This window comes from Trachymyrmex cornetzi, unplaced genomic scaffold (genome assembly GCF_001594075.2).
Source record: "Trachymyrmex cornetzi isolate Tcor2-1 unplaced genomic scaffold, Tcor1.1 scaffold248, whole genome shotgun sequence".
NCBI classification, from domain to species: Eukaryota; Metazoa; Arthropoda; class Insecta; order Hymenoptera; family Formicidae; genus Trachymyrmex; species Trachymyrmex cornetzi.
The window spans coordinates 242,691-254,248 of NW_017297144.1; the positions used below are offsets into that span (position 1 = coordinate 242,691).

At 35.8% G+C, this 11,558-nt stretch overlaps 2 protein-coding genes across 6 annotated transcripts; one reads left to right on the top strand and one right to left on the bottom strand.

Annotated features, from left to right (window-relative positions):
• The first annotated feature begins 1,028 nt into the window (after nucleotides 1-1,028).
• Nucleotides 1,029-5,812, top strand: olf186-M (Ki-ras-induced actin-interacting protein-IP3R-interacting domain olf186-M). 5 transcript variants are annotated; one of them, XM_018507832.1, is made up of 7 exons: nucleotides 1,029-1,343; nucleotides 1,617-1,629; nucleotides 2,364-2,661; nucleotides 2,742-3,040; nucleotides 4,146-4,364; nucleotides 4,461-5,336; nucleotides 5,701-5,812. In XM_018507832.1, exons 2-7 carry the CDS (start codon nucleotides 1,620-1,622, stop codon nucleotides 5,793-5,795), a joined length of 1,797 nt encoding a protein of 598 aa, XP_018363334.1. In that variant the 5' UTR covers nucleotides 1,029-1,343; nucleotides 1,617-1,619; the 3' UTR covers nucleotides 5,796-5,812. The 5 variants fall into 5 exon arrangements, 4 of the variants coding, with proteins under 4 accessions (XP_018363334.1, XP_018363336.1, XP_018363335.1 ...); XM_018507834.1 differs by lacking the exon at nucleotides 5,701-5,812 and adding an exon at nucleotides 5,420-5,515; XR_001940118.1 differs by having other exon boundaries at nucleotides 1,031-1,343; nucleotides 4,461-5,606; nucleotides 5,701-5,730.
• Nucleotides 5,813-7,600: 1,788 nt separating this feature from the next.
• On the bottom strand, nucleotides 7,601-10,973 carry LOC108761360 (nucleolin). Its single transcript, XM_018507835.1, has 5 exons — nucleotides 10,672-10,973; nucleotides 9,681-9,935; nucleotides 9,397-9,591; nucleotides 9,098-9,225; nucleotides 7,601-8,998 (listed from the first exon to the last, which is right to left on the bottom strand). The coding sequence occupies exons 1-5, from the start codon at nucleotides 10,783-10,785 to the stop codon at nucleotides 8,980-8,982; spliced, it is 711 nt and encodes a 236-aa protein (XP_018363337.1). The 5' UTR covers nucleotides 10,786-10,973; the 3' UTR covers nucleotides 7,601-8,979.
• Between the last annotated feature and the right edge of the window lie 585 nt (nucleotides 10,974-11,558).

An 11,558-nucleotide genomic window follows, 5' to 3' on the forward strand; every position in this document is an offset into this window, starting at 1 on the left:
CTTCGCCGCCGAGCCGAGTCAGCCGAGTCAGCCGAGTGCCGAGCGGCGAGCGCGCATGGCTTTGTTGGTAGTGACGTCACCGCGCATCAGCTGTGAGGCCAGCACGGCGCGGCCGCGACCGTCCGCGTGCCTGACCTCACTGCGTGGTCTCGCTTCCGGGTGGAATGCATCGCGTCTGGACATTTCGCTTCTCAACAAACTGATTTTATATTTGTTCAGAAGTCGAAGAAAGATTTGGAAGAGAGGATATCCAAGTTCTCTCTTCCAAGTTCTGTTATTTGTACATATATATTCACGTTTAGCGAGAACCATCAGATTTTTGGCTGTAAGAATAAATAAGGCACGATGCTCGACTCGATAAATATTTATTTCAGCTGTACAAACGTGATTGATGTCTAGTCCTACAAAGGATAAAAAATAATACATATCAGTGTGCGTGTGATATCAATTCAAGACTCAACATTCTACATTTAAATCATTACCTGTTATCAACAGCTGAAAGCTGTCGACGAAATACAGATCTCGAATCTCGAGTGGCAGCTGGCAGCACTCTCTGTTCTCGTATATACTGTATATAGCAGAGCGTTGAATAAATCATGGAGCATGGAGCCACATGGAGCGGCCGGCAATGTGATTACCTCACAAATCATTAAAGGGCATTTGGAGTAGAGAGAAGAGAGAGAGAGAGAGAGAGAGAGAAATCTGTCTAATGCATAAAAGTTGAAACCCAGATGTTCTTCGCTTCTCTAATTAATTATATACAGGCACTCAATATACGAATCTCTCTCTCTCAAATCAGCTCCACTTTTTACGAACCTCTTAATTTTAGCAAAGGATTATAATTTATATCTCCGTCTTTGCTTTTTACTTTATGGAACGAGTAATCACTTTTACTTATAAGAAATTCGTATATTGACCTAGTGTTTTATGAAATTTATGTTCAAGTCTCTCTTTTTTCTTCGACGAATTAACGATAAGCTATAGCTTTTTTTTTCTACAGAATTCGATTTCGGACTCGTTTGAGATTTCTTCCCTCTGCCGTGCCTGCCATGGAAACTTTGTCGATTAGAAAGCCTCGAGAGTCTGTCCCTGATCTATCCGCCACTGATGGGCATACCCTGTATACACATGACGTGGCGGGCGTGCGGAGCAGTGCGGACTCTGACGGCGGCTGACAAGTGGACGCGCACTCGCGGACCAACTGACCGAGCAGCTGTCTTAATCGCTCCGCGCCGCAAGCAAATTGTTCGTCGGCCGCGCAACATGTGCCTCGAGCTGCTCTGATTGTACACAGGGATATCGCCGTCAATGCCGTGTAGTGTGGCTCATCAGCCTGATTGAAGGTACATATATATGCATATGCATGTATACGTAAATGCAATTTACGCGCCGTCCCGTCCGATTGTGCGGATTTCCCGTCTCTCTCGCGGTTTCGTAACCGCGCATAAATGCAATCAGGCTTGTTTATTACGTTGCGTATTGCTTGGCACGTGCTCTCACGCAACTCTCTCTCTCTCTCTCTCTCTCTCTCTCTCTCTCTCTCTCTCTCTCTCTCTCATCTCTCTCTTTCTCCCCTTCTATTTCTCACAATATTCTGTCCTTGTGCTGCCCGACAGGATATGGACCCAGGTATTTACTCGATTGGATCACATTACGTTTCATTTTCGATGAAATTATGCGATGGATAGGAGAAATTTCAAGTTTTATCGTGGTAACAAAGCTTCTCGCACATTTGACGTCACTCCCGAACTATATGAATGTGCAGAAACACACTTTTCTTATCGACATTATCATTTTAATGTTTACATTAAAATTGTGCTAGACGCAGTCACTGCAATTTCGTAGCGAAATATCAGGAAAAATAGCGAATATAAGATGGAATTTATATTGCATTCGTTTGTACATATTTTAATTGTCATGTTGGTATTATGGTCTCAAAGATAACGTGGAATATTTTTGTAATAAAATAAATTATGTGAAAGAAGGGGTTTTATCTTTATATATAAGTAGCAACATTATTGTATGAATTATCTCTACTTAATTTTTTTTACCATGTTTTTCAATCAAAATTTGTAAAAACTCGCAGTAGAAAGATAAATATCCTACATCTCATGATATGATGGTATTTATATTTTAACATTACTTTGCACAATCTTATCATTTGTTACATTTTGACCTTTTTATGTTATAAATAAACTTACTATTGCTTGAGAATATCATAGTCTAACATTTATAATCACATTGACACCATTTGTCTGTTCAATCATTATTTATTGATTGTTACTTTATTATATCATACGTATAATTTTATTAATTAATACATGATTGACCGAACGATATGACCATCCCGTATGCTTTGTTAGAGAATGTAGGCAAGGAAACTCTTCTAAAAGTGACAGATTGGTTGCGTGGAATTTGGGAAATGAGGCGACATGCCGGCGGACCGGTTCAACAATGGATTGACTCCATACCATCGACTGCAAAGTCGGACATTGTCATTGCAAGCGAGTGTCGAGAACGTAGTCCGAGCCATAAACCGTTAACACCAACCGAGCCTAAGGACATTCCATTTTCTAAGGACTTACAGTCTCCAAGCATGACCGTATCAGCGCCTATTAATGTTCCTAATTCTGCAGCAATGAATACACCGGTATTACCAAGGTATTAAGCAAGTATTCATGATCAAGGAGTTGGTTATAACAATCGATATTAAATCATGAATATCCGTTCAAATTTTTTAGTTCACTTCCTCATCAGAGACTGGCACGAGATGCGAGTTTTCAGTCGGACAGCAGTCACTGCAGTAGTGTCGAGAGTTTATTAGAATTGCGAAAGGCAGATCCGGCAGCGATTCTGTTCGATCTTGGTTTTGGCGGCTCTACGGCCAGGCAGCAGGAAAACGGTACAATTTCTCGTATTCCTAGAAGGTTCCTACAGCCGTCGTCGTTAAGAGGCATCGCCGTAGACGAGTTTCTTAAGCAGCAACAGGAGACCACCGAATCTTTTGATTCAATATCTTTAGGATATAGAGGCCTAACGGGTAAAATAAATTTTTTAGTAGCAATAATTGTAACGATTACACTATGTTCAAGAAGAATCAATTTCTTTTGGAAATAGTGAATTCTGAAATTCATTATTCTACGTGTGAAAAACAATAAGAATTTTATAGTGACTATATCTATGATTTGTATCTTTAGTAGTATTATCACCAAATGAATTAAGAACAATATTTTTATAATGTTGATTTTCAAGTTTATATTTCTGGGTACGAAATGTATCCGCAAACATTTTGCCATATAGAATAATAATTTTGTAGGAAGCAATAGCGCATTATACGTTCCTACACGTGTCCGACAGCGCAGAAACTCTGGATCGAGTAATTTTGTAAGTCTCGCGTGAGAATAAGTGGTCAAGACTGTTTTAATGTATCTTTTTTTAAAACCAGTTTACTTGACTTATCTAGGACTGCATAGCTGTTCTCTTTTATTTAAATTTTTTTGGTTTTTACTTTAGTAAGCATTTACATTGCAGCTTCTTGTTTTTGCTTATTTACGCGTCAGTCGACATACGATGTTTGTACTATTTTTATATGTAACAGTTTATTATTTCTTTTGTATTTATTACAAAACTTGCTTCTAAAATGTCCAAATGCTCGATAATAATCTTATATAAAATAGAACAAAAATGAGTTTTACCGGATTGTAGATATGCAATTAATTATACATGTGATTTAAGTTTTAAATTAATTTTGCATGAACAATAGTATGCAAGAATAATACAATGATGTGTACTAATGCATTAAAAACACAAATTCAAAGCGCAAACTAGTAGTGATAGAATCGAAATGTGTTTCCTAACGTTTTATCACTGGTATCTTAAAATAATAATTAATTTTCTCTAATTCGTGTGCAATAATCTAGCCGTTTTAAAAATATCCAGTTGTGTGAAATACACCACTAATAGATGGAATTTATGCACGTGTTATATGTTGTTCTTAGAATACATATGTATTATTCTATTTTCATTTGATGTATTTTACGCATTCTATGCATCGCATCTTGTTCTGCGGCAATTAGTGTTATTGATCATTAATGAATATACATACGATGTACAAATTTTGTTTTTTTTTTTTTGTATTTTCAAAGGATCGCCATATGTAGCCCCATCGGAAATTGTGCAAAAAATTATGGAACGCTTGCGGGAACATGATAGCCATGAAGTGGATACGAGTTTATATAATTGTGACCAGTACAGTTCATTACATCAAAATGGAAAATTCTCTGTGCTGTCTCCTGATAATAGGCAGTTCTTGGAACAGCCACGTTCCAAAAGCCCTGATATGCACAACAAGCGTATGATCATAGGTAAATGAGAAATCTGATGCAAATAAATTTTAATATTGACATTTAATTTATGTTGCTATGTAAAATTGATAAAACATTTTTTTTTCTCTCTTGTAGGGCAAAAATCATTTACTTTTGGATGCGACGGAAATTTAATTGAAATATCTGCCGATGGTACAAAACTTACGTGCGATTCAGTAAATGATCATAATAGCTCACTGGATGTCAATGAATCTATAGAATTAAAGCAATCGTCTCCAGAGGGAAGTATGACATTCCAACACCGATATCTTTCAAAGTATGACAAAAGGCTAGCGAAGCAATTGTCGTTTGATGATACTGTCGAATTTTCTGAAACCGACCAATTATCAAAAGATGATCGGGGGATCTCGAATAGCTTAAATATTGCTCAAAGTGGCACAAATATAGATGATAGGGAACAAGAACATAATACAACAAATACAATTTTTAGAAGACACGAATTTTCTGATACTCGAAGGGCTAGCGATGGTTCGTGTGACACTAAACTCCTAAAAAATAAATTATTTTATGAAAGGCGATTTAGTGATAGTGCAATGCGTATTGCTGAACGTCAAAGTAAAGAGCATATGTTAATGCAAAAGAGGAAAAGTCTCAAAAGACAGTCTAGAGTATGTGATACAACCGCAATGTATCGTTGCGATCTAAGTCCTATTAGATCTAGCATACCAAGTATAGTAATAATAGAACCTAATGTAGATAATGAAGTATCGAGTGCCGTAACTGATAGTGCACAATTAAATATACCGAAATCATTCGAGCCAGCCGAAGATAAAAATGATCTGGAGTTAAAAACGGAGACGGAATTTTCGTTTAGTAAATCTGATTACATGCCTTCGCCATCAAATGTTAGTGAATCTATCAACAGATTAGAACGCTTTCAAACCGCACCGGAAGATTCGGCGTCTAGTGATCATTCTTGTACGGAAGATAATCAAGTCTGTTGTTACAAAGGTAAAGTATGTAAAGATTGTAAGCATGGTAAAAACTGTCCGGATTGTTGTTGTTACGCTAACAAACGGAAATATCGGAAAAAGATGGAGAAGATTATGCAAGAGAATAAGAGATTAGAGGACATGCTAGCGAGAAGTAGGAGAGAGGTGGCACAGATTCGTGATATGCTAAGCAGTGTGTTATCAGTCAGGATGGAACCAGGATTTTAAGAGTAATTGCCAATTTTGGTAAAAGTAATACTATCATCTTGTGATATGGGCCGGGGGGAGGGTGAATATGATACATTAGAGAAAATTAATATCTTGTAGAGAGAATTTTTAACTTTCTATTTAACACTTTAAACTAATATATTCTTCTATTTCAGAAATCAAATATTTCCGAAGTTTACACTTTTTAACAAATGCTATTTCTGAAATGTACGTATCCAAGAACAATCTTTCAGCATATCTTTTTATCTAAAACTAAAATCGACAAGTATACTCGATTATTTTTGCATGCTTAATATCAATATAAAAATATTAATATAAATCTTTTTATATTTCTATTTCTGTTTATACTTCTTACATTTTTTTACACTCAACGAAGTTATAAACATAAAGATCTTATTACATTTTGATTTTATTTAAGATTAGGTATTGGTACACGACCAAAAAAAGAAGTGCGTTTTTATTATCAGAATACTTCATTAATACTGGCATAGGTGAATTATTAAAATAAATATAAATTTTCATTGCGTGTGAAATAAAATATCAGTTTAAATATATGGATATTTTGGGATTGAGAAAAGATACTTTTTATAATCGATATACAAGATCACTTGAACGTAAGAATATAACGAGGTCCATTTATCAAATGTCATTTAAAATTTGTACAGCTAAGCCAAGTAATCGAGCGAATAAAGATGAACTAAATAATATATTTATTAGTAAATTCAAATATAAATAATCGTTTTATTTACAATTTTATATATATTATTTGAAATTATTTGAAATTATTTGACTGCACAAAATTTACACTTTTATGAATTTTATTTTAAATTTTACATACTCGAGACGATTAACTTGGTCTTGTGTTATTTCGATTTTTCTCTTTTTAACTCTATCTCATATTCTAATCGTTACATTATTATGTAAATCGCGTACATTCCGCTACCATACCTTCGAATATACTTGTTAAGTTTGAAATATTGAATTATCTTTGTTATCTTATAACTAAATTTGTTGATTGAATATCTCTAGTTTATAATTGAAAAATAATAAGTAATAGTCATAACTATGCCTTGTTCACGTTTAATAGAATTTTTCTATATAATTGAGCATTTTTGTATGTATAACATGTATAATATAATGCACAAAAGGAAGATTAATTGCAAGTTGAGAAAACACAGTCAGAACAGTAATGAAAGTTTGATACTTTCGTCACTCTTTTTAATAATTATATATTTACACAGTAAGATTGAAATGCTGGTCATTCCATATTTTATATTTTATGCAGACAAAAAGAGATCTAGTCTTCTACAATTATTATGATACTGTCAGTACGGTGTGATAAGATGTTCAACTGTTAATTCTTCATCTTTTGTCATTTTCTTATATTCAAAATAACGTGTTCTTACAAGGAATTTCTCAGAAAACAACTCATGGTTTTGGGTATCAATTATTGAGAATTAATTTATGCTGCCATATTGGAGTACTTCTTGAATAATAGTATATTTCCACATATCACATTATAGATATAGATAATGTACATTCATTTAACTTTAATCTAACAACGGGATCAGTAGCTATAATATATTTTTAAAAATCTGCGATTTAATAAACTAAATAAAATGAAGAAATGATCTGAGATTTAAAATCAAATCGAATAACATATACTCGTTCTATTGAGATCAATTAAATGCGAATTATTTGATATTAATAAAAGAATACTATTACCTGCAATATTTGGGGAAGGAAAAAAGATGTTAAATATACATTAAATTAATATATATATATATATATATATATTGTTATGAAATGTATGTATAAGTCTGTTCATTCTTTTTACTTAATGCTTAAAATGCTAACATTAATTGAAAGTCTATTTGATATTACTAAATGCGGATTTAATTTTCCCTAAGTTATAACATCACTTAATAAAGAAAAATGCCTTTTATTTAATCATGATATACAAATAAAACCATAGTACAGAAATACAAGATTGTGAAAAAAATATCATACAATATAAATAAAAAAATTTAGAATATTAACATTTATGTACTAGAATTTTTATCGTCCACATTTTATATAACAAATCAGTTTATCTATGCCAATTTTTCCGACTTCTTACACAATATTAAACGATGAAATCTTGTTAAGATACATTATTTACGTAAAATACACAGAAAGTAATTACACAAATGAATTGAAGCATCGTAGTTATTAAGGTACAATGTACAATTGTGGGAAAACTTAATAATAAATATATACCGCAATTGAGTTTCGTTTTTTTTTTAATACGTATTAGCCATAATTTGCACCTAATGAATTTATCAGCTAAACACACTGCTAAATGTACCGTTTATAACACGTTTCGTAGAAATCAACTGTTCACTATAAACTATCCAAGTATCTATTTTTTTTTTCAAATGTGTTTTTACTTATAAATAATCGCGGAACTATATCTTATAAATCGATGTGTAAACTAACACAATTTTATATATCAGATATACGAGATCAAACTATTTAATAACAGACAAAATATGTCAATATATCGTCAATAATATAAGTTAACTTTGTACATACAACTGATCCCCTTTACAAGTTATGAGTGCAGGTTGTCAATTACTGGAAGGATCTGCTAGTTTTTGTCTTATTATGATAAGCGACACACAAGAACTGATTTAGCGTCGTCCGTAGTAGTTATGGAAACTGTAAGAAATATTTCTTGTAGAGTTCCTCGTTTATGTCATTTGAATATTAACTAGCATTTTTTTTAGTCGTAGATCTAATCGAAAGAAGATACATATTAATCATTTATAATCAAATAATTTACGTAACTTAATTTATGCTGTTTCTTTGTATTTATTCAAATATAAAATTGTCTTTCTTTTTACTATTATATCAGACATGATTGATAGTTTCATTTATTTCTCACTACGGGCGCGCTTGAAATGGCTGCATAAATGACAAAGCCAATGCAGCGTTTGTAGAGTTTAAATCACAAACAGACTAACTGTGACATCATAAACAAAATCGAACATCAACATGCATCCTTTATGCTAGGTAACATTGAATTTCTGTCGAAGATAAAACATTCGTAAATTATCGAGTGTTTCTGCGTTTACTAAACTCCGTAAATACGATGCATGTAGCGAGTAGCTTTCTTGATAATTGAAGCTTACATGTATATTCTGTCAGGGATATCAATTATAGCTAAACTACCCCCAGTAATAAACTCAGAGCCATGGTCCATCCAATCTTATATTTTAAATATGAACCTGCTACAGTACCATGTCACAAACATCATCCATGTATATGTGTACATTGTGTAAATATATGTTTTGTGAATAGTGTACATGTAAATGTGGATGTTCCTTTCTTTCCTTATAACATATGTGTTCCTTAAGATGTATATAAACAAATAAGAGCAAACTCGATCTAATTTAATCTTCTTTATCATCCCTGAAATTAATAAAAAGAAATTTATTAACAGTAATCACGTTATACATATATACTGCAACATTGTAGATCGCAATGCGAGTAACAATACAATTTACGTACTTTACAACTTCTTGTGGTTGCGATGGATCAAAATGAAGTTCAACAATTGTCTCTTGTCTACTTTGCACTTTAAAGGACACGTGGACCGCTATATATTGGTCTTTGTTACTCTGTTGCCAACCAGAATACTGAAATAAAATGTAATTTCTGTAAATTACATTTATAAATATAATTTAAGTGAGAGATTTGTGCACCACAAGTTTCTTTTTATCGACTAATGTGTGCAACTGAATTTAGGTCAATTTAGCGAATGTTAGAATATATTATTTTTTTTTTTAAAAAAAAAACGATGCACTTACTGTCGTTGTGCTTCTGTACAGTACTTTCCCATCTTCCTTAAAAGGTAGAAACTTTTGGAGCAATGCTTTTCCATCTATCCTCCACAAGGTTGGATAAGTGCTTGATTCCACATCGGATTTACCCTTACTGGATAAGTTATTTTCTTTATTCTTATTAGATTCAACGTCAGCTTTTAAAAGAACGAATGAACCAGACTACAAGAAACATTAATGATATAGACGAACATTTTTTTGAAAGTTTATTATAATCGACTGGATATCTCGATTATTGCTCAATAACTTACTGTGTATTCTTTTGGAGTCTCTCCAGATTCGTTGAAACTGTTATCATCAGAATCGTCATCTTCCTCATCCTCCTTTTCATCATCGTCTTTCTTAGAGCGCCTTTTCCTCTTTGACTTCTTTCCTGTATCAGAGTCAGATTCCTCTTCCTCTTCCTCTTCATCCTCGTCGAACTCCTCTTCTTCCTCTTCGTCCTCCTCTTCAGAGTGCTGTCGCTTTTTTCCTGCTCCTCTCTGTGGCCTTATTTTAGTGCCAGCCTATTAAAAAACATATTCTCTTCTGGTGAAGTGGCGATTACTGGTGATTTGAAATATTGCCGAGCGGCGCGGGCATGGCGCTACTGGCGCCATTGAGCAACCGACCAACCAACTGAACTGAACTTCTGAACCGAACCAACCCGAACCGGCCGGCGACGATGGCCGTCACGAAGCAATGCGAGACGAGAAGATCGCGTTGGACGAATGGCCCTATCTCGAAAGATACGTCTAGACAGCGCGACCGGGTCGCCGTATGGAGAACCGCACGTCGTGGTTTCGCAAGCGGACTCGACGCCGAGGATCTTATCTCGAGCGAATTTCTCTCCGCGCCCGCGACATAAAGGGGAACCCATCGGCTAATATCGTCTGTCGCCGACGCCTCCGGCCTCGCTCCGTCACGGTCTCGGAATACACGGGTATCGTTTTACCCGGCGCATATTCTTGGCGCGAGTCCGATTCGTCGACCGCGAGAGGCGCGAATTCCGCGATAAGCATCCTCGTTTCTGGCAGCTAAGTTGCGGCGAAATTCCGCCGAAGCATCGGAGTCGGTCGCTCTCACCCTCTCTCTCGCTCACTCTCTCTCTCTTTTCCCCTCTCAAACGAGCGTCCATCATCGCGCAAACGACGCAAACACGATAAAAAAAAGAAAAAAAAGAAAATTGGCCGTCCTCTTCCGCGGATGTAGGCGTGACAGGACGGTAAAGAAATGTAGCGAACGCGCGGCGTGTTAATTTACCTCGGTCCCGGCCTCCGGAGTCCATTCCTCCTCGGAGGCGCCCTCGACCTCCGGATAGTCCGGATCATCCACCTCGTAATCATCCTCGTCCGAGTAATCCTTGATCTTCTTCATGCTGTCCTTGCGCGAAATGTTTGCCGATTTTTCGAGACACTGTTCGCGAGAAGAAAGTTACGCGGATGACACGCGTTGCTGAGGAGAGTGCGAGGAACTTCAACCGGAGGAACGTGCACACGGAACACACGGAATATCGCAAACAATATGGCGGTCGGTAAGGGAGGAGGGAGGAGGAACGCTCCCTTTATTATCGCGAATTCGCATGGGCGGCGTGGCTGCGGAGTCTGTCTCCCGATGGCAGCACCAATTCCATTTCGTCGCCTGGTCGCCTCGCTTCGCAGTAATCGCAGTTCAAGTTCATACCGCTTCACGAGTCACGTCGCGGGTCGCGCCTCTCCATCAGCTCCATCTCCTCGCCGATGCTCGAGCGCGGGAAGATGGACATTTTAGTCATTTTAGTTAGAATATCAAGCAACTAATCGATTTCGAGGTATATTTTCGATTCAAGTTTACGCGTATATTCCAACATTTCAGAGATGCCAGTAGATTGTAGGCTAAAGCTACCTCCAATAATAAACTAAAAGCCTCCCCCCCCCCCCCATCCGTTACCCAAGCAGAACGACAAGTCATTATGACTCCAAAATGATTATTAAAAGTCATTTTTCAATCATTTTCGATTTATTTTAATATCATTTTGACTTGCTGTTCTACTTGGGTTACAATCTTATATTTAGGTGGTTGATTGTGTACCTTGTTGGAGTACGTTTCGTTTCTCACATATGATATGTATCATTTTATCTCCTTGTTCGTTAAATATTAAAAAATGATAA

Bases quoted from the DNA above. Each gene is read 5' to 3' on its own strand.
- LOC108761360 (XM_018507835.1), bottom strand. From the start codon at position 10,785: ATGAAGAAGATCAAGGATTACTCGGACGAGGATGATTACGAGGTGGAT. The intron at 9,936-10,671 runs GTAAATTAACAC...GTTTTTTAATAG, and splicing joins CTCCGGAGGCCGGGACCGAG to GCTGGCACTAAAATAAGGCC. The intron at 9,592-9,680 runs GTAAGTTATTGA...TGTTTCTTGTAG, and splicing joins AGACTCCAAAAGAATACACA to TCTGGTTCATTCGTTCTTTT.
- olf186-M (XM_018507831.1), top strand. The intron at 2,662-2,741 runs GTATTAAGCAAG...CAAATTTTTTAG, and splicing joins AATACACCGGTATTACCAAG to TTCACTTCCTCATCAGAGAC. The intron at 3,041-4,145 runs GTAAAATAAATT...GTATTTTCAAAG, and splicing joins AGGATATAGAGGCCTAACGG to GATCGCCATATGTAGCCCCA.